The sequence below is a fragment of the Mixophyes fleayi genome, chromosome 7 (assembly GCF_038048845.1).
Source record: "Mixophyes fleayi isolate aMixFle1 chromosome 7, aMixFle1.hap1, whole genome shotgun sequence".
Taxonomy (NCBI): domain Eukaryota; kingdom Metazoa; phylum Chordata; class Amphibia; order Anura; family Limnodynastidae; genus Mixophyes; species Mixophyes fleayi.
Genome location: NC_134408.1, coordinates 26069676 through 26095777, shown reverse-complemented (window position 1 = coordinate 26095777; position 26102 = coordinate 26069676). Strand labels below are relative to the sequence as shown.

The window sequence follows — 26102 nt, the reverse complement described above, 5'->3', positions numbered from 1 at the left end:
ATACCCATGTGTGGTCATCTAGAGCGTTGTGTCGTCTTCTGGTTTAACTGCAAGTCCAAAGGTCCAGAGGGTGGAGGGAATACCTGTCACAACTTTGTATTATGGTTTCTGTTTTCTTGCTACAAATGAGGAGGGGGGCGGGACAAAAGTCTAATGTCATTAAAAACAATTGTCCATGTCATATGTGCAATGTTGTATAACACTAAATGTGATTTTATCAATTGGTTTGTTCTGATGCTTTTTTTTTCTGATATGTAGTTGTCATTGGTGATCTATCTGTTCAATTAGTTTTTACTTTAGACAATATGGCTTCTAAGTATAGAGAATCTCTTTTTAAATTCAGACTTCTAATTTACCAGGCATACCAACCAAGAGAAGACTAAAAATAAAAATAAAGAAGGGGGAAGGGGTGGGATACTTCAGAGTAAAAGAATACATTTTGTCTAGAGTTACCCTTTTAACATGTCTTCTTACACTTGCCCGTTTTGTAAAGCAATATCTTGTTGTATGAATTGTGAGCAAAATAACAGTATCCCCATAACTGATAAATTGTTCAAAGGGTATTCCTTGGTAATGCCAAGCAATTGTTAATTGTTGTCCGTATGTATTTGTAATCTAGGCTTTAAGGAAAGCTTAAGGCAGCGCTCACTCATGTGGTTAATTGTATAGATTGTTTGCTAATAAAAAAATAAAATCCATCTATATGGGATATTATAACCCCTGTACTGTGAGTTATAAGGAGTCACAGAGGATCTCCTTGAGCATACAAAAGGCCATAGGTTGAGGGATTTCATAAAGGTCACAGAATTCCGAGGAGACTTTATATTCGTCAGTAGAGGATTTTTTATTCTTTATATTGTGTGAGTGGTGATTTTTATTTTAGAAATAACTAGAGTATTTTTTTTAGGGTTTTATTAAATTATGTTTTGATATAATTACCTTTTTCTTTTTTTTTTTTTTTTACTATTATGTATTTTATCTTAATTGAGAGAAAGGAAATCTGACGCCTAGCTGCGTTTTGTGAGAGCTTGCTGCATCACTGGAGTAAATATAATGAAGGAAAAGAAGAATGACACAGGGAAGCAATATGTATTGATTTTTGCTACATCTGTCACTCTTACATAGATGTCTTAATTTGAAAACGGTTGTGAAAGATAGTGTTATATTTGATGAGTTGTGATGTCAGAGAGTGACAAAGGTGAGGATGTCTGTCACAGCCTGCTCTGTCAAAAGAAGTCTGTTCATTAGTTCCCATTTAATCACTGTGGTTTTCTTTTTTGTTAGGTCCCTAGATAGAAAGAGACCCGTTCTTGGAAAATCCCTGACACTTCCCAGCATCCCACAGTCCCCAGTCCTCACCAGGGTCCCGCAGCTCCAGGAATCAAGCACCCGTCTACCTTCAACATGTTCAGCCAGTACAGACACCTTAACCTCCTGCAAATTGCCACCTGCTGGTATGTTCTCTGATAAAAGGAGTTGGAAGTGTGGGTTAATTAAATAATATGCACATTATAGACATATGATAGGACAGGCCTAGCTAACCTGTGGCTCTCCACAGGTGTTGTGGAACTACAAGTCCCAGCATGCTTTGCTATTGATAGCCAGCCGATAGCAAGCGTGGTATGATGGAACTTGTAGTTTCACCGCCCCTCTAGAGCCACAGGCTGGCCAGTGCTGTGATAGGAGTCAAAACAAAAATTGCCTACCTGTGTATAATACATCTAATGCATTGAGATATATAGTGATATATCAGGAATGAAGCAGTTCCCTGACACAGTGAATGTTTACACTGTATATATAGGACATGGCAGCCACATTTAGATATCTTGTGGTCTGCTTCAGAAACCAATTCACTGAAGTCCGAACCCCCCATAATAAAGTGTTGGTCTCCAAGGTTATTATAGGAATATTTATAGATGTATGCACGATTCAATGCTTATCAAACCACAAATATAGCAATTTGTATTCAGGAAAAAATGTCCGTTTACTATGTGTTGTATTATCTCAGTAAAACTAGGTATTTGGCAAAAAAAAAAAAAGCAGTTCTTTTATCAGATTCGTTTGTTGTTTAGCAAACTGGGGTACCGTCTTTGTAGTAATGATCAAAACAACATATTTTAGTGATAAAGTGATTATTGTGTAGCACTTTCAATTGTAGACTTATTTCTTGATGGTGTAATTACTGCCAGTGAAGGAAAATACGTCTGAATATATATTGATCACCATCGAAAAGCAACTTTTTTTTCTTTCGCATTGAAACTTGTGTATTGTAAGAAATAATGTACCTCCTTCTGTCAGATAATATGGGTATTCAAAGCCACTTAAGCCTTCCTTGACTGTATAAGAATAAACCTTGATGGCTTCTTATATGGTAATATTTTACAGTAGGGTGTCATTATCTTATATATGTGGTCTTTAAAAGGCCATTTCATATGGCATCGCAGTGAGTTAAAGAGTAGACACATGAAACGGTTCATTGTGCAGTTCAGTGAATTGACTTGCTGCAAGGAATAAATGCATCTAAATAATATATTGTACAGTATGTATTTGAAGTTAATGCTGTCTTCAACATTTCCAGCACTGGCATGGTCTCCTACCAGTATCTGGGACTAATGTCTGATTAACCTTTATATAAGATGACTCCTTACCAGCAGTCATTATATTGCATCTGTATAATTAATTGACTCTTAATTGCACAAATTAAACTCTAGAAGGATCCCCATCTAGAAGAGATGGGTTGAACTACTCTCTGTTTGAGGATAGTAGTAAGTTGGTTAGAGTGTAATGGGCGAGAGGGTAGCCCTACACACGTTCTCTCCTAGCACTTTATTATACAGGTTTCTCAATTTAGATGGATTGATTGTGCCCCCCTGTGCTTCTCTGTACCCCTCCCCACCTCTGTTATCTTCTTAAGCTTCTACTCAGAAGCATGTAGTAGTAGGCCAGATATGAATTAAAGTCCTTCTGGATGGCTGACGCTGTTTCCATTGTGATTTCATTGGCCAACAGGGCATTGTCGTTTGATCCAACCATTGACTGTATCTGTGACAATTTAACCTTTACATGTGTCACCAAATGAATGGATCACAGCAGGCCTAGTTAGGCCACTCAGAAACATCTAGGGCAGTTTGCACTTTGTAATACAGACTGATTACTATCTCAATCTTTTACTTTAATCCATCCTATCTGGTCTAGAAATAGAATAGTGATATAGAAGCAATTTTAGAATAACGATGACGAAGATGAAATGATAAAACATATGAATAACAATAGACATACGGATAGGCCCTCAGGAGACAATGAACTCTGGTACCGCTGCAGCTAAATCACTCAAAGCTGACCCTTGTTCTACAAGTAAGAGGCTCAGGCTGGCTGCGTTCCCGCACTCCTTGACATCACATCTGTGACTGGAGGAAGACGTGTGCTGAAAGCTGCCAGAGCGGCTTCTGTTCTCAGCTGAAACGGCCAAATGTTTTGTCAAGTAAAAGCTTTGGTACAGGCTTCGGGGAACTGTGTGAATAAACTGCGCACTAGTCTTTCCTGCACTTGTGTTATTGTATGTGTTTATCCGTCTATTAAAGGAAACTTACATAAAGAAATGGGTTTGTAACATGATCAAAGAGTTACATTCTCGACACCTCATTCTACATTGGCGCGCGTCACTAGTTGTACTTTTTCAGGTCTGGCATTCATTTGGGCATAATTGTGTGTGTTTTGCACTGAGCCTAGGTAGATGAACATGTGCCTCTTTTAATGAATGCATCTGTGTACCAGTGAATTACATTGTACATTTGTAATGTAGTTTATTAGAGCCTCTCAGTCATGTAAACTGGACCATGTGTCTGTCTCCTCCACAGTGGACTCATGGCGCTCTGTAGAAAGACAGATGAACACCAGCAGTTTAAGTCCTCGGCTTATCTCTTCTCCAGAGGAAACTCGTCTGAGTCACCAGCGCTCTTTCCACATGCGGAAGAGTATCTCTGTGGACAACCACCTCAGTTCTTGTCACTACCCCCTGCACCCACCAGACCCCCAGGGACAGAGGGTGAAGAGCAAGCTGAGGAGGCAGTTCGTAAGTACACATTTTCTGAGTTTATGCATGTTGTGGAAGACGCATCAAACATGGCAGCGGTCAACTAGACCTTTCAATGGATCATCCCCTGTTCAGTGCCGGCGTTGCTGTGCGTAAATCTTACTAGGACTTCTAATAGTATCAGAAGAAACATGGGCCCTTCCAATGTGAGTGTAGAAAGAAGGAAACACTGCTCGAAGTTCCTGTCTGATTGTATCATAGTGTTTTATAGCCATATCTTCATTTAATGTTTTAAATACAATAGTGTTGTTTTGATGTGGAGATGACAGGTTGGCTTTTTACGTCTTTCCCACAGACTGGGCATTGTGCTGCATTTGCAGTGTGAGGCAAGTAAACAGCAAGTGCAATAGAGCTGAGTAGACATAGTGGGCCTGTTTCACCAAGGCACGTACTTGATGATTATGAGTGCAACGTACGCAGAATCACACTGCGCATGCGCAGTACCAGACCATACGCAGTACCAGACCATACGCAAAGGACACTTACTACAGCCTACAATTTCGGGGAGTGAACAGGGCAGAAAAGGGGCGTTTGGCTGTAGTCAGTTTACAGTAGGAGCGCGCCAAATTTAAGCGCATGTAGCCACATCCGAATCTAGCTCTGGGCATACGCAAAGTTACTTGTTTTTCTGCCGTATCTCTTGCTCCAGCTACAGGACTAGTCTAAGTCCTGATCAGGAGTGTAGTAGTAGTAGTCTCATATGCATGCTATAACATGAGTTTGCAAACAGGAACAACTGTAAAAATGTATTTTATATTCAATAGACATTAAGATCTTCCTAATGTATTTCATGGGGCGAAAAAAAACAAACAGCATTTTTAACAGGTGACGTTAATTTTTTTTTTTTTTTCCTGTGCGGTCTTTTGCAAATTTATAATCCACCTAGGCATTGGATGTATCCTGCAGTGTGTTGTGTAGTAGAACACAGCAGACCTACACGTATTTTTAGATCCATTCCTTGTTGAATTCAGCAATGCACAGAGCCGTTTTACGTGTGTTTTTAAACAAATGCACATTGCACTCCCTATACGTGCCTTGATGAATCAGGCCCGGTGTCTGTAAGTATTTATCAAAAAATTAGCTTGTGTGAAGGTTGTTCTTGTTTGAATATTTAATATAGTCCCACTTGCTAGTGTTGTATATTTCTAATGAATACATCTTCTCTGTTACCGTATGTTGGCATGTGGAACGTTTGAGTGATGCCAGAGAACATCTATGTTTGGAAGGCGGATGATTCTTATAATAATGTATGAAAACTGTTGGGGCTGTTTTTTCTTGTCTGTGGCCGATTATATTTTAGAACAATTTCTTATTTTAAGATGTGCAGTATTCATGTATTGTTAGATGTTAGAGCAAGATATATGAATAAGGATTAACAGGCCTGGATTTGTGAAATGGTCACACAGACAATGGCCTGGATGGAAAAACTGTAATTGTTTCATCTTCTTGTATCATCTTCTTACCACATTGTTCTTCTTATGCTATGTACATTTTTTCTTAATTATTTTATTAATATCTGTACTTCTGATGGAGGTAGGGGCCAATATGCCTGCCAGGATACAGAAGTCCATGATAATATTTAATAAGTGGTATCGGTATCATACATCTTTTGTGCGGAGGAAATGGGTGAAAGAATAGGGCCATGGAAAACTGCACTGATGTGGGGCAATAGCCCAAAAGTGGGGGTTAAATACAGGTCAGTTGTAAATGGGCTGCTATAATGTCAATGATGACTGAAACTAAAATTCCCGTTCATACGAAGCGACTCCTAATAAATTCTATGTATATTTAGAATTGTTATGTACTAATTAGATCTGTTGTTGAAGCATCATCTCTCTGAGCGCCATTCTCCCTCTGTTAGTCTGATGAAGGACGTTGCAGTCATCCACTCAAAGTCAGTTTGACATATTTGCCTGTTTTCAGATTAGTCCTGATGAAAGAATGTGTCAGCATTCTGGAACATCGACCTGGTATCTGTTTTACACGCTGTTGTTTTGCATAGCCTAGCACTAACTTGTATCGCATGTCTCTGTGTTGTGAAGATTTTTTGTTTTTATTTTTATTTCAAAAAACCTCTGAATAGTTTCAACTGCCCTTCCCCTTTTTCCCTCTACGTCTTCCGTGCTACTTCACCTTTCCTTAATGTCTCCTTGTGTTCCTACGTCTCTCAAGTCTCCTTTATGTACTTACATTTTTCCTTATATATCTTGGGTCCCTTCAACTTTAAGTGATGTCTCCCTTTGTTTCCTTACTTCTACCTTATGTCTTCCATGAATACCTACTTCTTTCCTTTGATTTGTTTGTATCAGTGAGTTCCTGATTAGGATACACAGGGATTTCCTGTTAGGGATAGGCGGGGAGTTCCTGATGGCGATAGGCAGGGAGTTCCTGATAGGGATAGGCGGGGAGTTCCTGATGAGGATAGGCGGGGAGTTCCTGATGAGGATAGGCGGGGAGTTCCTGATGGGGATAGGCGGGGAGTTCCTGATGAGGATAGACGGCGGGTTCCTGATGGGGATAGGCAGGGAGTTCCTGATGGGGATAGGCGGGGAGTTCCTGATGGAGATAGGCGGGGAGTTCCTGATGGGGATAGGCAGGGAGTTCCTGATGGGGATCGACGAGGAGTTCCTGATGGGAATATGTGAGAAGTTCCTTATGGGGATAGGCGGGGAGTTCCGGATGAGGATAGACGGGGAGTTCCTGATGGGGATAGACGGCGAGTTCCTGATGGGGATAGACGGCGAGTTCCTGATGGGGATAGACGGCGAGTTCCTGATGGGGATAGACGGCGAGTTCCTGATGGGGATAGGCGGGGAGTTCCTGATGGGGATAGGCGGGGAGTTCCTGATGGGGATAGGCGGGGAGTTCCTGATGGGGATAGGCGGGGAGTTCCTGATGGGGATAGGCGGGGAGTTCCTGATGGGGATAGGCGGGGAGTTCCTGATGGGGATAGGCGGGGAGTTCCTGATGGGGATAGGCGGGGAGTTCCTGATGGGGATAGGCGGGGAGTTCCTGATGGGGATAGGCGGGGAGTTCCTGATTAAGATACGCGGGGAGTTCCTGATGGGGATAGGTGGGGAGTTCCTGATGGGGATAGGTGGGGAGTTCCTGATGGGGATAGGTGGGGAGTTCCTGATGGGGATAGGTGGGGAGTTCCTGATGGGGATCGACGGGGAGTTCCTGATGGGGATAGGCGGGGAGTTCCTGATGGGGATAGGCGGGGAGTTCCTGATGGGGATCGACGGGGAGTTCCTGATGGGGATCGACGGGGAGTTCCTGATGGGGATAGGCGGGGAGTTCCTGATGGGGATAGGCGGGGAGTTCCTGATGGGGATAGGCGGGGAGTTCCTGATGGGGATAGGCGGGGAGTTCCTGATGGGGATAGGCAGGGAGTTCCTGATGGGGATCGATGAGGAGTTCCTGATGGGAATATGTGAGGAGTTGCTGATGGGGATAGGCGGGGAGTTCCTGATGAGGATAGACGGGGAGTTCCTGATGGGGATCGACGGGGAGTTCCTGATGGGGATCGACGGGGAGTTCCTGATGGGGATCGAGTTCCTGATGGGGATCGACGGGGAGTTCCTGATGGGGATCGACGGGGAGTTCCTGATGGGGATCGACGGGGAGTTCCTGATGGGGATCGACGGGGAGTTCCTGATGGGGATCGACGGGGAGTTCCTGATGGGGATCGACGGGGAGTTCCTGATGGGGATCGACGGGGAGTTCCTGATGGGGATAGGTGGGGAGTTCCTGATGGGGATAGGTGGGGAGTTCCGTATTTGGATAGACGGGGAATTCTGGATTGGGAGGCACAAGGTGCTCCTGATGGTGGGAGACCCCCTTTTTGTTGTTTGTGGCACAATATACTTGCAAACTAGTTCATCAAATTATTTTTTTAGGAAAAAATATATATATTTTTGTTTATTAAATGATGTTGTTATGTTGTGTTATGCAATTCTGTGTTTATATCGGTTAATGACTTTCTTTCAAGTACATACAGAATCCAAGTGTCTATCTGGTCTAGATGAATATATTATTATGTGTAATGTATTTATATGTTTACTAGTACTTGTAAAGTGTAGAGAACTGAAGTACTATTGTCCTGCCAGGACTTGGAGATAGGAGAGGCTGGTGTTTGTGCTGGGTATCAAATTGCAAACGCTGCAGCCTTGGAATAATGCACCCACATTTCACATAATCCACAATGCAAATAGGTATTTATGGTAATGAACCTCAAGACTGAGTAAAGGCGTCCACTGTATTAATTTCATAGAGAGGAAATTACAGGTTATATAACTATGTTTCTCTCAAAATACATGCATCATAAATACAAAACTCTGCGATTAGACCACTCGGGTACAATATTGTTTGCAGACAGGAGTGCAAAGTTAAATAAACATATATATATATATATATATATATATATATATATATATATATATCAAGAGGGTTAAATTCCCTCTTGGTTTCTCTTGCAGCACACAAACACATAGGTGGCACCACATGGGTATAATTGGTTTGTTGTTTTCTGTGATTGGTTTGTAGTGCTTGGGTGAAGGGTAAAGCACTGTCTGTTCTTGTGGGCGGCGACTAGGCAGCTGAACTGTCTGGCTAGAGCGAGGGTCTCCTGGTGTCATCCTGATAAAAGTCTGCTCTGCTATTTGTGACGTGATCAATAAAAAAAAACGTTTTTCCAAGCAAGAAGTTGTTTATGTCTGTCATCTGCCTGGTATCAATATCACAATATGTACATGTACACACATATAGTATTCATGGGGCTACATGGTCTAACGTGGTCTAACAAGTACATGGGTTAGTTTTCAAACTGTGTTAATGGATTAGATGGACCGGTTTTCCTATAAAGGTACTATTAGCCAAGTAATCATTAATACACTGTGTGACACATATTTAAACATTCACCACTTTGTTCGCCTTTAATCCTGCAACAACACAATCTGTCTTACAAACAATGATAGTTTAGATAAAGTAGCTCAGATCAAGTTCTTGATTCATTTCTCTGGGGAACATTTTGCCTTATTTGTGAATCCATTTGGCTTCAGATCTAAGCAGGAACAATTTTTGTCCCCTTTCCTCATGTGGTATCTGTATTTCCTCCACGATCTGCTAGCATGACTGAGCATGTCTATGGTCAGAAACAAACCAGTGTTTAGCCAGAAACTCAAGATGTTGTAATAACAATTGGAGCAAGAAAGGCAATGGGAAGTAAGCTGGTCCACTTTGTAACCTCACTCACGGAATGTATGGGGGAATTTGTTAGTGATTATATTTCACTGTCTGTAATCCCTTTTACCCTCAAATATTCTCCTTTGGGGATATCATTTATTAGGGCAGGGAGGTGGCAATTGTCAGCTCTTGAAAGACAGTTGCCGTGTGTAAACTTGAAATGCAAATCAGGCACCAAACCCTTTATCAGATTTACTAACCTGACATCGGGGTAGTTCACTAGCAGAATAGCTAGATGGAGAGTTATAGCCATTCCATCGTGGACTCAAGTGTTGATAATCCCTGCCTGTGTGATGGATGTTCCAGGTATCCGACTATGGGTCTCTTAGTGCATGTACGACAATTTGTAGGGTGTAAAAATCTGCTTTTGTGTACTACGCATTTGTACCAGAATGTGTCTGTACTTAGATTTCAGTGTATTTTAAGCTTGTGGCCTGGAGAGGCGGAACAGGGACATACACGAGTGAGTACTGTAAAGGTGTGTACACGTCAGTCACATAAGTTGTTTAGCATGTCCACAAAGTCTGAGAGCATCTGCAAAACCTATTTGGATGTAGAAGCAGGGGCTTTACTGCTGCCCACCTAGATCCTTTATGGGACTCACCGATCATCTCCTCTGCCCCAACCCACGCGTTTCTTTCCCTTTGATGTGCATACCCGCAAATATCTGTGCAAAAATAGGCGCATGATGTCACAGAAGATGAAAAAACTAGCAAAATCTAAATGAAATGCTAAGTATGTTCTGTCAAGGCGTGAGATCTTTTACATTTATCTACCTGTGGATGTCGTATGTTTTATTTTAGTAGAGTAACTTATATTTTGCATTATAGGTTAACTGGGTATTTAGCTACTTTTTAATGCTTGTCTCTTTAAGCAAATCTACATCTGAAACAAAACATGGCAGAAGACGGGGTACGCTGCTTTCATAGATCAACCTTGTAAGGACATTTAACTGGGGTATGCCAACCACCATTATAGGGCACGTATATTGCAGGCAGGGCAGAGCAGCCATCGGGAACTGTGTTGCTTGTGGCTGACTCTCCTGCTCGCTATTATTTTTAAGATAATCATCACTATGCTGAATAAATGCTATTTTCTGACAGTGTCCTTATTGTATAACTCATTTACTAAGGCTAGGTGTAAAATTTTCGGTAATTCGTATCAATCCATTAGACACTTGGTTGACGTTGTCTGACTTGCCGCTAGACAAATAAAATCGGATTGCTGAGTGGTTGCCGTAAAATTAGATTGCTGCGTCTACCATGCGGTGACCGCGGCTGAGACAGGGCGCACGCTTTGCATATGTGTAAAATGTGTGACTGTGTGTACAAGATATCAGTGATTAAAGTGTATCCATATCATTGCCTTGGACATTACATGGACTTCTATAGAAGCGATACACTGCTTTATTCGTTGTCTTTCATTTATATTTGTGCAACCATTTTCTTGTACATGTTAATTCTCTTTCTGTCCTTGTCTCTGACAACCGAAAAGTGTCACGTGGTTTTTGCAGTACATTGATCCTTCTATAATTCTGCACTGTTGACAATATGCTAATTTTTGCATGCACAATTTTCATTCCCCCATAGCAACCAAGTACTGGATGTCACAGATACTGCTTACTGCTGACTTACTGGTGAGGCAATTCGTTAGATTATGTGCGATTGGCGTTCTTCTCCCTGTCGGTGTATTTGTGTGTTTGTAGAGGTCAATCATCCAGAGAGCTGGAATGTGTTAGATCTCAACATGGTTCCTATCATATCATACAGTATATACCAAGTGTATTAACAAAGCTAAGGTTCAGGAAGATAGCATTTTTAAAGGGTCACTAAATCTCAAAATTAAAATGTTCAGAGGTGTACTGTGAAGGTAAAATACATTGTTTAGTGTTAACCTGACATTGCACTGGAGATTTGTTAAAAATAACCTATTACGTCCTCACTCCTTTATAGATAGCTGAAGGCACCCCTACATGGTTAGGACTGTGTACTCAAGGGGTCTGATGCAGGTCAAAAAGCTAAAACTTAAGTCATTTGTGCTGCTGTGATATCACTATTTAACCTTCCTAATATTCATTACCAGCGGCAGAGAAGTGAATGATAACATGATGGACATTTTTGTATCAGTATAAATAAATATAAGTTAGTTCATTTACTCCGGGTGCTCTGGTTTCCTCCTACACCCTAAAAGCATACTTGTAGGTTAATTGTCTGCTAATAAATTGACCTTAGTCCCTCTCGGTCTGTGCATGTTAGGGAAGTTAGACTGTAAGCTTCAATTGGGCAGGGACTGATGTGAGTGTGTTCTCTGTATTAGTAGTATGTATGAATTAGTGGTGCTACATAAATAGCTGCTGCTGCTGATGATGATGATGATGAAGTCTTGCAGCAATGTGAATGATCTCGCATCCAACCCACCTCACACGTTCTGTTTATTTTTTGGCTGTAATAATTTGAACCCGAAGAGAAAGAAAACAAGCAAATGAAAAATGCTGGTTTCTCATCTGTTGTCCTTTCTATCTTCAAATGTTATGTGTCCATGTACATACTTAACTCTCTCCCTGGTGTTGGTAACGGATGCTTGCAGGTAGTGTGGTTTATTTTCTAACAGTCAGATGGCCCTTTAAAGTTTAATGTCTGAACCTTATCCTGAAATTGATATCCTCCTCTCTGTTCTCCTCCCTCATTACCAGCTCTTGGGGTGTAATGAGGGTATCAAGTAACATTTCTATGAAATCTAATACCACTATTCCTTTAAAAATGGATATGCCAAATGTCATGTATCTTACTTCAGCTTTTGGGATGCAGTCTGCCTTCCATCTGGGACATCAAAAAACTTCAGTAAGATCTACTACGTTCTATCTGGAATTGGCTTTTTGAGAAATATTACTGTGAAAAGCAGATACAATTGAGATCACTGTATTTGTAGACTACGGCTTTCCATTGTTCTGTCCAGCTAGCACGCCTTAACGAGAATCCTTGTTCATCCCTGTAGTCGTCCTGCGTCAATCTATTTAATCTGATCTCCTGAAAGATGAATATATTTTACATAGGTGTGATCAAAATCATCTATTCTGCATTTTACGAGGCGTTGCAGAACTTAGGCACAGTAAAAACACCCATTTCTTTGATCTCGCTCCATATTAATTGATGAACCAAATTCTTCTGGGATATACTCACTGTAACCAACAACATACTTCTCTGAACTTGCCGAGTGTCTAGCTGGAGAAGTTTGGACCACAAAATCCAGGTGTTTAAAGCCATTGCTGGTGAGGCAGACAGGAGATGTTTAGAAGAGGGAATCTGTGTTTTGGGGTAAGAGAGCTATTTCAATTTTCAGAGTTTTTTCCCCTACATTCTCTGTACACTATTCTAAGTCTGACTTTACAGTGAGTTGTTTTTATTTGTCTGTTTACTGGTATTCTATAAAATGCAGTGTATTCATTTACAATACACAATTGTTTTTCAACAAAGAAACTCACAGTGGATTGGGTGACCTGTTTTTGAGCTGTGAGCCACAAGCTAAAAGCTTCTGATACATGCCATTCTCACTGATCTGAGCAAATGGTTTCGAATACAATAGTGGTATCATGTATCATTTTTCTAATAAATTACTTTTAGCTAGCATTATATTTTTTGTCAAACCTCATATCTATACTACATTCCTAAGAACTGCTTTTAATGTTATTCTCTTAATCAAAATTGTATGTTTCACACTAATGTGTTGTTGCCTGGCAACCTTTGTACAGTGTGTACATTTCTGTTCATGGAGCGTTACTGGTTTTAGGATGGGCTTAAATGTTTGCAGTAAGGTATTCCTATACAGTAATACAAACCATAAAACATTAAAAGAAAATAATTTCTTTGTAATAAAGTATATAGTGACCATTAATGCATGGGTCAATGTTTTGATTAATACAGACATTTTTCTATACGTTCACCGTTGTATAGTCGCTGCTTTCATTGCAATCAGCTGCATCGACCTCTTAGTGCAGGTTTTATTGCAGGTCTAGAGATATATTGAAGAGGTTATGTGACCTGTGAAGCTGCTCAGCTGGTATTTATGTAAAATAGATACATTTGTAAATCCACTCTGCTGACTTCACTTAGAATTCTGGATAACTTGGCTGAAGGGATAAATAGGATGTCTGACAACGTGGTTAGAATGTCGGAAAGAGGATATAAAGCAATCTCATTTTATCTGTATATATCATCAGAGGGAAACTCTTCTACTTCTGTATGTCTTTCTCTGTATATGAACTGTGAAGTTCTCATTTATTTCTATGTGTATGTAATCTATCTACAAAGTGAGGGGATCTCTTTCTGTATAGCTGTCTTCTGTGTGTATATGTATATGTATGTGCGTATATATATATATATATATATATATATATATATATATATATATATATGTATATATAAATATATATATATATATATATATATATATATATATATATATATATATATATATATATATATATATATTCTGTTTCTAGTTATCCATGTATGAACTGAGAGTATCCTTTTGTTTCTGTATACCTGTGTATATGAACCGAGAGGAGCGCCTCTGTTTCTGTATATCTGTGTATATGAACCGAGAGGAGCGCCTCTGTTTCTGTATATCTGTGTATATGAACCGAGAGGAGCTCTTCTGTTTCTGTATACCTGTGTATATGAACCGAGAGGAGCGCCTCTGTTTCTGTATATCTGTGTATATGAACCGAGAGGAGCGCCTCTGTTTCTGTATATCTGTGTATATGAACCGAGAGGAGCGCCTCTGTTTCTGTATATACCTGTGTATATGAACCGAGAGGAGCGCCTCTGTTTCTGTATATACCTGTGTATATGAACCGAGAGGAGCGCCTCTGTTTCTGTATATACCTGTGTATATGAACCGAGAGGAGCGCCTCTGTTTCTGTATATCTGTGTATATGAACCGAGAGTAGCTCTTCTGGTTCTGTATACCTGTGTATATGAACCGAGAGGAGCTCCTCTGTTTCTATATATCTGTGTATATGAACCGAGAGGAGCTCTTCTGTTTCTGTATACCTGTGTATATAATCTTCTATGCTACCTAACCTATGTGTATACATACTTAGGGCTTAGGGAACTACTTCTGTTTTTGTACTTTTATTCTGCCTCTCTTTCTATGCATTAGAGCTGTGTGTCTCGTGTGAGTCTCTGTAGAGGGGCTGTAGTGTTATCAGTGTGTCGAGATGAACGAACACATCAGTGTACACTTATGAGACTTATGTGCTAAAGTGCAGTCTCTTTTCACTCCAGTCTTTATTTACTCTGCTTTCATACTTGTCCCCAAATATGTCTGCTTAAATAGTGCCCTGTACAGCACTGACCACAAATCTTCAGCCTTTATACTGGAGATCATTAGACTTGTATATAGTAAGTGACTGGTTTATATGGATTGATAGGAAACTATTATCTCTGTCATTGTTATATTTTCTATGTGTTTAGAAAGGGTACGGCAGTTTAGCAGGGTAAGGTGATTCCAAGCCGTCAGCATGGGTACTCTGTACAAAATGCTCTGCTCCAGCCTTCACCAATATCTTTCTCTTGCAGTTATCTGAGCTGAATTAATTACATGATGTTTAAAATCACCTCTCGTATTAGTCCTTGGTTACTTCAGTCCAGGTAATTGCAGAAGGATAATAAGTGGGAACATCTAGAGCTCAGCAATTCGTGCTGGGTGGAATGGGCCACATTTGAATGTCTGATGAGATATATGTGTGTGTATATATAATAAATATATATATATATATTTATTTTGACTTGCATTTTGCAAAGTCTTCCGAGTGCATATAGAATAACTATATGTATATGACATATAACAATAATTGTATCAGTATATGGGAGATGAATAGACATATCTCTATGTCTGTGCACTGATGACACTTATGTGTCTGTGTGTGCACGAGCTGTCTGTGTTTGGAAATTGCTGTGTATTATTTCTGACACAAACCAACAACAGTTTCCCATGGCAACGTACTGCAATACTGTGGGAAGGCTTCACAAATAGCAGCACCACACTACCTCCCCTAATCTCACTCCATTATACCTGCTGATCTAGTTGCCTAGCTGTATCCTATTTATATTCAGTATATCTGCAGTACAGTGTGTATAAGCGAAGACCAGAAATTGAAAATTTCTTTTAAAGAAACAAAACAAAATAAACCTATTACCTCTAGGTGTGTACTATACAGATAAACTATATGATTTTTTTTCATCTTCTAAGTGTGAACTTAATGGATCAGTAGGAAAAAAAACATTTGTCTTAAAATAGCACAAAAACAGAGATGCCAAAGGCCATTTAAAGAAAAAGAGGCACCCATACTCCAATATAAATAAATCATTATGTGATACACAAAGTAAGGCTGGGTGCACACTACATTTTCTAGTTTTCTCCCGATATATTATCTATAACGATTTTACCAACGACTGATAAAAAGAAGTCCCGATCAGCAGCCGATTCATGTGTACACACTATACACGATTTACACGATTTACCTTCAGGTCTGTGCTCTTCATCTGTCATAACCATCGGCTGATCTTGACTCTGCACACTGCGTAGACATCTATGGACACTGCCAGTCCTGAGTGCATACACACTGCAGGATTGGAAGGACATCATTGAATGAGCTTTTTCATTCAGTTTAAAAATCAAATCAAACTTTACGATGTGCTTTGGAATGATAATTGTTCATCGTTGCAATGTACGCACAAATGTGATATCATACCGAACGGTCATTGGCCCGATAATGAGCTGAACACGCTCTAGTGTGTACTCAGCCTAAAGGCAGCACAATATTATGTTTTTCTTATGAACAATTTGAGACATTGAAGAGAATCCAACATGCAGTGTTTTTGTTGTACTTAATTAGAGAGTGATCCAGAAGTGATAGTTGGCAGGACTTTCAATTGGCATTTTTGCATTCACCCCCACAGAATGCCACCATATAAGATACAAGCTGCACCATTTCCCTGCTACTTTATGAATATAAATTGTGTGTAATTTTATTTGTCATCTGAATTCCACTGTCACAAGCCACGTTGGACAAGCTATGCGAAAAGACAAGTCGATTTTTCAATCTAAAACGGAGGCGTTATGTCACCAACCTCCTTATATTTGTCACGCTAGAGATTTTATCAGCAAGATCCAGGCCGTCCCTATCGATGACAATACTTATATTTTGCAATGTAGAATCGCTATTACTTCCATCATTCACATAAAGAGTATCAATGTGTTTTGTTGTTTTTTGTATCCACCCACGGTTACTTTGTTTTTAATGACACAATATACAACATCTTTAGATGATCTGACATTAAATCACTTTGAATATCACTGTGTTACGATGAAACGCTAAACCTCTATTCTTTTTATCAGTGTAGTTCTCATTTAGCAGTACTTCACTGCTTGCAGAAAGGGGCCCATAGATAGTCTGAAAATCAGTTTGGCGATCAACAAATCTCCTCATTGTGTATCAGACGTACTCCTCTAACGAGGGGCAAGTACCACTGGTCCTAATGCCTAATCTCCATCTATTATGTGGCTTAGGATTGCTGGTGGTTCTACCTATCTCTATAAATGAGCACTGAGGTCCTTGCTGATTATTTATCGCTGTGGACTTGGTGCCCTGGAGGTGTTATCCGCTTCTCCAGTACAAGGTGACTGTGGGGGTATCTTCAGCTGCTCGGATCACTGCTGCATGAAGCTACCTGGAGGACTGTCTCCTGGGTGTGACTGAGATTGTGGCTTGCTTCTCCTCCCTGACCTAGCCTGTCTCTCCTTGCTCTAATGTCTGTTCTCCCTTCTCCCTATCTACTGTGACCTTACCCAATAAATGTCTGGTATCTAACTGCAACACATTACTGACACTGGGGGGGGGGGGGGAATCAATTGTGAGTTGAATACCTGGGGAGCTATTCCCCTAAGGAGGTGCGAAAAGAAACTAGCATTGTTTAGCCCTATTTCTAGGCGCCGTGAGCATCGTGGGTTCCGGAACTGAAAAGCTCTCCCAACTTTCCGTGCGTATGATAGACACACTCACAACTGAATTCCCCACTAGGTTTGAATACTTTATAAGCTTGTCTATTAACTGCTAATTTGATCAATTTTAGACTTGACTAGTAACAATCTATTGATGAGCTACTTAAATGACTAACAATACTTTATAACAAATGCTTAGCTATTGGTTTATTAACAAAATAACTAGTAATACATTATTCATTGGCAAACCCGCCCCTGAACTACTAATGGGACTCTTTCACCATTGGGAGCTGCTCTCCATTCGGTCGTCTCCTCTTTGACACAGCCTGTTGGGTGGCTTGGTGGAGTGGGGGGAGGCTCACCCTGCCCACATGACACGGGGCAAGTCTCAGGTCATTGGCACTGTTGGTGGTAGCCGCTGCCGCCACAACTTCTGTGAACACGTGGCCTGACCTTGTGTCTCGAGTTTCATTTCTTTGTACGTTATTTATTTGTATAACGAACACCTCTATGTGCAGCACTTTATAAATAAAGGATAATACTTTATACGTTTTTCTGCCTTTACTGGCACCTTATTCCTCTATGTCACCACCTCCTGTTTAATACTGAAAAATAATAATAAAGATAAAGTTTTCCTATATAATTTACAGGCTGTCACGTTTAGACAATGCACATCATAAATGTGGCATTACGGAGATATATAGAGTTAATAATTTGTCTCTTTTCCTTTTGAGTGCTGACTGGTACATTCATTAATATGCATGCATGCTCCCTCTGTTTCTTGTAATTAGCACAGGTTTTCTCCTTCCATTTAATTCCTATAATGTTAATTACCTGTATTTATAAATCTGCCAGATATTTGTTGTTTCTCAGACTTGATAACAGTGTGGGCCGAAACCAGCTGCACGATTATGGAGACAGCTGAAAGCATTTCCCTCATCCAGAATGTTTTTTTTTCCTTTTGATACATCTACTCTTGATTTGGCTAGATGTTCACTTTAATAAATATACCTAAAAGTATTTTTTTTATTTTTGGTGAAGACCTAGAAATAGTTAATGTTACATTAGTTTAGTATGTAGTACATGCTGTGATGAAAGGGCTTATATGCGCTTGTTTGGTAGTAGACACTTCTATTTGCACATCTGAGAACCCACCATTTATTGGCACAGAGCGCCACCATGTGTAATGTTTAGGTATTGCATGTAGCGAAGCTTTAATCTCCTCCACCCTAGAGGTGACAGAGGCTTTCAGCACAGAGGAGGGGAGGGAGCAGTAATATCATTGTCATGTGTGCGTTCCCTCACCTAATCTCTCTAGGCATGATCCCTAATGGACAGAGGCAAGTGTGGGAAAACAACTTTCTTTATATTTGCATTGATCCATAGACTCCTTGGTGGTGGTTGCTATTAGTGTTTTATTCCACAAGATGGCAGTATATTTAGAAGTTTGTGGGAGGGGGGATGAATGAATACAATCCAACTACCTGTTTATGTTTTATTTAATATATATAATGGTGATTGCTACATTAACAGTACACAATACATTTAACTAATTTTGTTTTAAAATGCTTGTGTGTACGTATTTAATAAAGTAAAAATCTTGTTTTTACACCCCACTTGTAGGCTGTAAAATGATTATTATTATTCTTTATATGATGCTACAAGGTATCTACAGCACCGTACAAAATACAGATGAACAGTACAGACAGTATACCAGGGTGTCACAGTACATGGTCAAACAATTCTAACCAAGACTTCTATCTCTGAGTAAAATAGATACAGTGGAAAAGGAGAGGAAGAAGTGGTATTGAGACAGAAGTGATGAATGCCCTGCTCATAGGAGCTTACAGACTAAGGAGTCAGTATAGGGGATTAAGCACATGTGGATAGAGGGAGTGGGAGGAACGGAGATCAAGGAAGGAGAAGGTTAAGTAGATGGATGGTAGGCCTTGAGGAACAGATGGGTTTTGAGAGCCCGTTTGAAGGGACTAGGAGTAAAATAAGGAATTTGAAGGAGTAAAATAAGCACTTGCATTGCTTCCCCCTTGTCCATCCAGTGCAGGTTCCTTCTGTGCGTGCACACTGGAACTGGGATCCTAGATGTGGGCTTTCAGTTCTAGGTTCCATTAAAAAATGTAAAGAAAAAAATAATAAAAAGGAAGAAAATGGTTTATTTTACTAATAAAGCATTTTTTCCTGCAGTGACCCTGGTAATCGGAAGACAGTGGTGGTACATGTAACACTGTTGTTCATGATAATGTAGGCTTGTCGAAGGTCTCCGGCAAAGACTTTGGGCTAGATTTACTAAGCTGCGGGTTTGAAAAAGTGGGGATGTTGCCTATAGCAAGCAATCAGATTCTAGCTGTCATTTTGTAGAAAGTACTAAATAAATGAAAGCTAGAATCTGATTGGTTGCTATAGGCAACATCTCCACTTTTTCAAACCCGCAGCTTAGTAAATTTAGCCCTTTGTCTTCAATGGTCAGCTTCTTTGGTACATAGGAGAAACCCCAAAATCCAAAGAAAACTACTGTTCTCACCAGATTTAGGGGGTTTTCTCCTATTAATAAATAAGCCCCTTAATGTATCTTCTTACATTAGCAGTTGCTTGATATAGGCACTTCTTTTTTTTTTTTTTTTTTACTTTTTATTTGTGACAGCAGGTAAAAACAATACAGGTCAGTGAGTATAATTAAATACCAAGCGTATGAGTTACAAAGGAACAGAAAAATAAAATAAAATAGATACATACAACTTTCACAGTGTGGTATATACCAAGCAGTAGTTAGGAATTAAAGGCCTAGCGGGCGTAGATAAAAGTGAGGGTCTTTCCAGCACCGTAGAGGGACCATGTAAGGTTGGGGATATATAAAGATTGAACAGACTGTTGGATTTTTTTTTTCAGGGTAATGGAGGGAAGGGGACTGGAGGGGGGGACTCTCTACAATGGGTATACGTCCCCTGCACATAGGCCTTTCATATCCAGGTAAAATGAGGAAGAGAGAGGCAGGCAGGAGGGGGTAAAGAGAGAGTCGGGGAAGTGGAGAGTCTTGGGGGCAGATAGAAAAGAGGCTCAAAAAAAAGGCATAAAGATACAGTTAAAAAAGGGGGAAGAACATAGAGGGCTTATAAAAAGCCTGGCATATTGCTATTATTAAAAATATACCATGGGCCCCAAAAAACAGGAACTGTATTGTGCAGGAGACTTGTCACATGTTCCATGGAGGCAGTGTGCCAGGTTCTATTTATAACAGCCTCTCTAGAGAATTGCAAAGCTTTCTTCCAATCACTGGCTATCTGTAGTTTCGCTGTGTTATATATATGTCAAACAAGTTTATCCGATGACTTATAGGCTGATACAGGAGCACAGATTGAAGTAACCTGTTTAACCAATAGCAATACATCACCCCAAAATCTAGGTACTAGAGGGCAATCCCACCATATGTGGAGGAAAGTTCCCACTGATCCACAATTACACCAACATAGATCAGAGGCGTGGGGGTAGATAGAGTGCAATCTCGCAGGGACCATGTACCATCTAGTATAAATCTTGTAGGTGTTTTTTCGAATGGCTGTACTAATGGAACACCTTGAAATCCTTTGTCGAATGAGCAACCACCCATCCTCGTCCAGAGTTACTCCAAGATCCTGGTCCCATGCCCGTTCAAATGGTTCTGTGAAAGGGATTGAGGAGGTCACGAGCGAACTGTACAGGATGGATAGGATGGGTATGTAGACACGACGACCCGGGTTATAAAGATATAGGCACTTCTTTGTTTAAATAGTGTATTATAAATCACTTGCCTATAGTTTATTATAAATCACTTGCCTTATGGTGTATTATAAAGCATTTGATTTATGCAGAAATGTTTGTTCAGTTACATATTTCGATGAATGACCTGCCTTCACACAGATACATGCAGAAAGTTTATTGATGCTTCTCAATTAGAGCACTGCAGTCTACACAAGACTAAACTAAATACGTTTGGGTGCAGTTAATATAAAAAAGTAGATTGCTCTTGCCATAGATGTGATGTAACGGTTCCATGCTGCGTTGTTCTTACTTCTCAGCCCTTGTCCTAGCCTCTAACACAGTGACATTTCCATTCACACGAGAGGCCCATCCTAATAATGCACAGATTAACCACGTGGAATGATTACATTTGCTTTTAGAATATTTGTTTGTCTTTCTTTTACATTATACAAAATTGGGATTTTGTAGCTCATCATAATCTGTGTCAGAAATTGTCCCGGTAAAGACACAATAGTATAAAATGGCTCAAAAATAGGTTACAGGCTGTCTGACCTCAAATTGCAAATTCTCAAGGGTTACCACATGGATTACAGCAGTCAGGCAGTAGTCTTGGAATAAAAATGTCTGGTTTATTAATGTTCACAAGAAACAGGGAAACAATATGATGTCAAGGAAATGCTTACAGTAAAAAGTGCTAGCAAATGGTGAAAAAGTCTAGACACAAGAGCTAACACTCTATGCTGTTATAATTGGTTAACGTTGTCTCTTGCATAACTAGACAAGCCCAACATGTAAAGCTAATTTAAAGAACGTGAAACAATATGGAGAGTGCTAAATAATATATGAAAAAATGAATGTCAAAAAAGATCAAATAATGTTATTTTATTGAACAGCATAAAAAAAGATTTGGGCAATTCGCTGCTGCTCCATGGTGAACCAGGATCTATGCTCTATCTTTCTGGGAACACCCATTTCAGCAGACTGCACCTACCATGTAGGAGAGGTACTTACTTAAAGTACCAGTAAATAACCCCTGCGTCATATATCACTCCAGTGTCAGTAAAACAGGCTTAGAGTGACCGAATGAGCTTATCCTGACTGGATCGGCTTAGCGTGACCGGATGGTCTTAGTGTGACTGAATGGTCTTAGTTTGACCGAATGGGCTTAGTGTGACCGAATGGGCTTAGTGTGACCAGGTAGCCTTAGCATGACCGGATGGGTTTGGCGTGACCGGATTGGCTTAGTGTGACCAGGTAGCCTTAGCATGACCGAATGGGCTTAGTGTGACCGCATGGGCTTAGCGTGATCGGATGGACTTAGCATGACTGGATGGATTTAGCGTGACCAGAAGGGCTTAGTGTGACCGGATGGGTTTAGCATGACGAGATGGGCTTAATGTGACTGGATGTGCTTAGTGTGACCGAAAGGGCTGTCAGCTTGTATTGTGTATTGTGACTTTACTGCTTGTATTGGGGTTCCCTTTTACCGCTAGTAACCTGCCGTTACTCACCACTCCTACTGGTGTTACTCAGACAGCACTCAGGACGGCAGGTAGGAATACACACAGTGATGATGGGCACCACCAGCTAGACGCTTCTGATTGGATGATTGCCGGTGACCTCTTCAGCTTATAGCTCTACCTTCATTTGTACCACATGATATAGCAGCCGTACGTTGACCGTTACTTATCTTTACCACCTGTAATAAGAGTCTGGGAAACAGTGCTGTCTGCATGTATTTATCAGCACAGTTTATAATTTTACCATACATTTAATTTATTGTGGGCACGTCTGATATCTTTCCTAGCACCAATGCTTTTTCTTTCATTCTGCAATTCTCCAGCAGTGTGACATTGTCATTTGATATCTGGGGACAGTGCAGCCGGAATTATGTTTCTTCCCCCACTGGAACAGTACTTGGTCATTTATTGGAGTAAGCTTGTCTAGATATTAATATTCATTCTGTTGCTGTGTCCAGCGATAGCTTATAACACTAAAACATTGGTTCACCACTTAATAAATGGAAAGCCAAGTCCTCTTTCTTGGTCCTTCATAGTACAAATGGAAAATGGAAAACTAAATCTTAATTCCTCATCCCTAGTGGCTGGCTTTCTTTTACTGGGAAACAATTTATACTGTGGATATGTTTGTTGAATGCTTTAAATCAGGGGTGTCCAACCTTTTAGCTTCCCTGGGCCACATTGGCAGACGCCGAGTTGGTTTGGGCCGCACATAAGAAACACTAACAATAATGATAGCTGATCATCCAAAAAACCATAGAAAACATAGTTAACATATACCGGTATTTATATGAGAAAAAAAGTGCTATATATATATATATATATATATATATATATATATATGCTTAGTGGCGTCTGTGTGTGTGTGTGTGTGTGTGAAAAAAAAAAACCAAGTTGCAGCGCCACCTGCTGGGCAGAGTTATACACTGACCTACTAAATTCTTAGTGTGTGTGGGAAAAAAAATTCAAAAAGGGCTGAAATTTGGTAGGGCTCAAACTCATTTTCGTGAGGTAATTTTACCTCATGAACACACATGTGTAGAGGCGTGCGTTAGTGTGTGTGTGTGTGTGTGTGTGTGTGTGTGTGGAAAAAACTATTGACATGACAAGAACCTTTTTAAGACCGTAAGTATCTTGATTTGACTAGAATGCATGAGTATCATGCACGGGTTAACTTGTGTATATATATATATATATATATATATATATATATATATATATATATCTCTACTATATAAATGCCTGGTGGCGTGTGTGAAAAAAAAAAAAAACCAAGCTGCAGCGCCACCTGCTGGGCAGAGTTATACACTGACCTATATATTTCTTGAAGGAGAAGTGACAGTTGGGAGTGGTTGGTGGTTGCCGGGGGTGACAGTGGGGAGTTTTTAACACCTTAAGTAGCTTGATGAAGGATGTGGCGATGAAGATGAAGGATGAGGTGATGGAGAAAAATGATGAGGTGGTGACATGTGGACAAAACCACGTTAAAAAAGGGCGCTTGCGTCGGGAAGAATTGCTCTTCCAATGAGGAGGCCTGGGCTAGGCCCAAATGCATGACAAGAACCTTTTTAACACCTTAAGTAGCTTGATTTGACTAGAATGCATGAGTATCATGCACGGGTTAACTTGTATATGTATATATATATGTATATGTATATATATATGTATATATATATATATATATATATATAGCAACTTGTAATTAAATAAAAACACTAGCTGGAGGTTCAGGATATCAAGCTAAAAATGTTTGTTCCTAATCAGAAAGAATGAAGATTTCTTGACCTCACCTGTAAATGACTTGCATACATTTAAAGCAGGGTTGTCCAACTAATATATAAATAAACCTTAGTAAAGAAAAATGTTAATATCAACTTTTACTGGCCTCTCAGACTTGTGGAGTGTTTGTGAGCCATGTTAACAATGTTGTGACATCTATAGAAGTAAAGTTGTATTAAAATGATTCCGGGGTTCATTAAAGCCTCAATCCCTGTATGTTCTCCCGCTGTTTACGTGGGTTTCCCCGCACAGACATACTGCGTAATACATAGGTGCTATAAATAAATATTTACGACCTGTTCTGACATTTGCCCATCTTTCAAGTCCTGACCGTAGGGGGACATTAAGGCTTCCGTTACTTGAAGTGTCAAATATTTTTCTCTTTTCTTTTACATATACTGGTTGATGTATACATATTGATGTGCATTGTATATTATGTGCTGTTTATTTATGTTTTATATTTGTGTTGATTTCTATCATCTCCAGTGTTAGTTTAAGGACAATTTATAGCTCTGAAAAGCCCAGCTATCCCCTATACTAAATATCTCGTCCCGCAGTAATCTCAGTTGTACTGATGCAGTTCATAGTCTTGTCTATCTGTGTGTCTATCCTTATACTGTGATATTCCCTCACGCTCTCACTTGCACTGATCCATCCTTTGCTGTAAAATGTACAACCTGGTGTAGAGTTGTGAGTGAGACATGTCCTAGGACATCTGTTCCCAAACTGGGTCACGGAGCACTTTTCAGGAGAGAAATTCGTCACGGAGCACTAAACATATTTCCACCTATATAGGTACTAAACGGAATGACAGCAGTATTGACGATGGAAGGTGTTTTGAAGCATTTGTTCATGTTAAACCTCAAGTTTTATTTTATTGGAAATGTAATTTTCTCCTCCAATTTCAGACAAATGTGGGGACGTTCTTAATTACATAAAGACATAAACAAAAAGCAACAACAAAAAATATAAATTAAACCAACACGTTCGAAAACAAGTTCAAAGCAGGTATTGTAAATCCACAACATGTTACCCACATAGAACTGGTACTTAAAAAACATTTTTACAGTTGCAAACCCCAAACAAAAATGTCATTTGGCATTGAAAAAAGAAAGGATAAAGCATAGCCCAGGAACTTGCATTTCCTAATGAGAGTCATGTGCATCAACCTTTTTTGACACTTAATAGATGCGGAAACTACTGTTTCCGCATCTTTTAAGTATATTTGCTATGCATTAATTGACTATTGGAGGAGACTTCACAGAAATCTCCTCCGTTTAGGCAAACACCGTGCAGCACCGCAGTCCCCATAGATTACTATGGGGACTGCGATGTTCTGGTATGCATGAAGCTTTTGTAAGCTTTGCTTTGCGCAGACAGTTAACGTCATCTCAGGATGGCGTTACCTGTCTTTTCCTATGGGATTCTGCTGATGCCTCTCTGGCTTTGCTGAATCCTGTACAGTGTAAGTGCGCACAGCACTTCCTCCACTTACTAGCAGTGCTAAGCTGGCAGTAAATAGAAAAGTAAGATCTCAGTGTAGTGGTCACTTCGCCGGTGCTCCCAGAGTAGCCCTGGAATGGTGCATCTTAGCGGTACATAAATAAACCGCAGCAATGCATATTTAGGAGCACCGCGTCTTATAGATCCAAAGAACCCAATATCTGGTTGAGTTTCAGACAACTGTAACCGAATATCTGCCTCTGTAT

At 40.1% G+C, this 26102-nt stretch overlaps 1 protein-coding gene across 6 annotated transcripts in view; it reads left to right on the top strand.

Annotated features, from left to right (window-relative positions):
• The window catches only part of LOC142097549 (ankyrin repeat and fibronectin type-III domain-containing protein 1-like), a 274419-nt gene that overhangs the window by 59251 nt on the left and 189066 nt on the right, over positions 1 to 26102 (top strand). For all 6 annotated transcript variants that reach the window (XM_075179471.1, XM_075179472.1, XM_075179473.1 and 3 more), the window contains exons 3-4: positions 1285 to 1454; positions 3858 to 4072. In XM_075179471.1, the coding sequence (XP_075035572.1) occupies positions 1285 to 1454; positions 3858 to 4072 (385 nt within the window). The remainder of the gene's footprint in view (positions 1 to 1284; positions 1455 to 3857; positions 4073 to 26102) is intronic.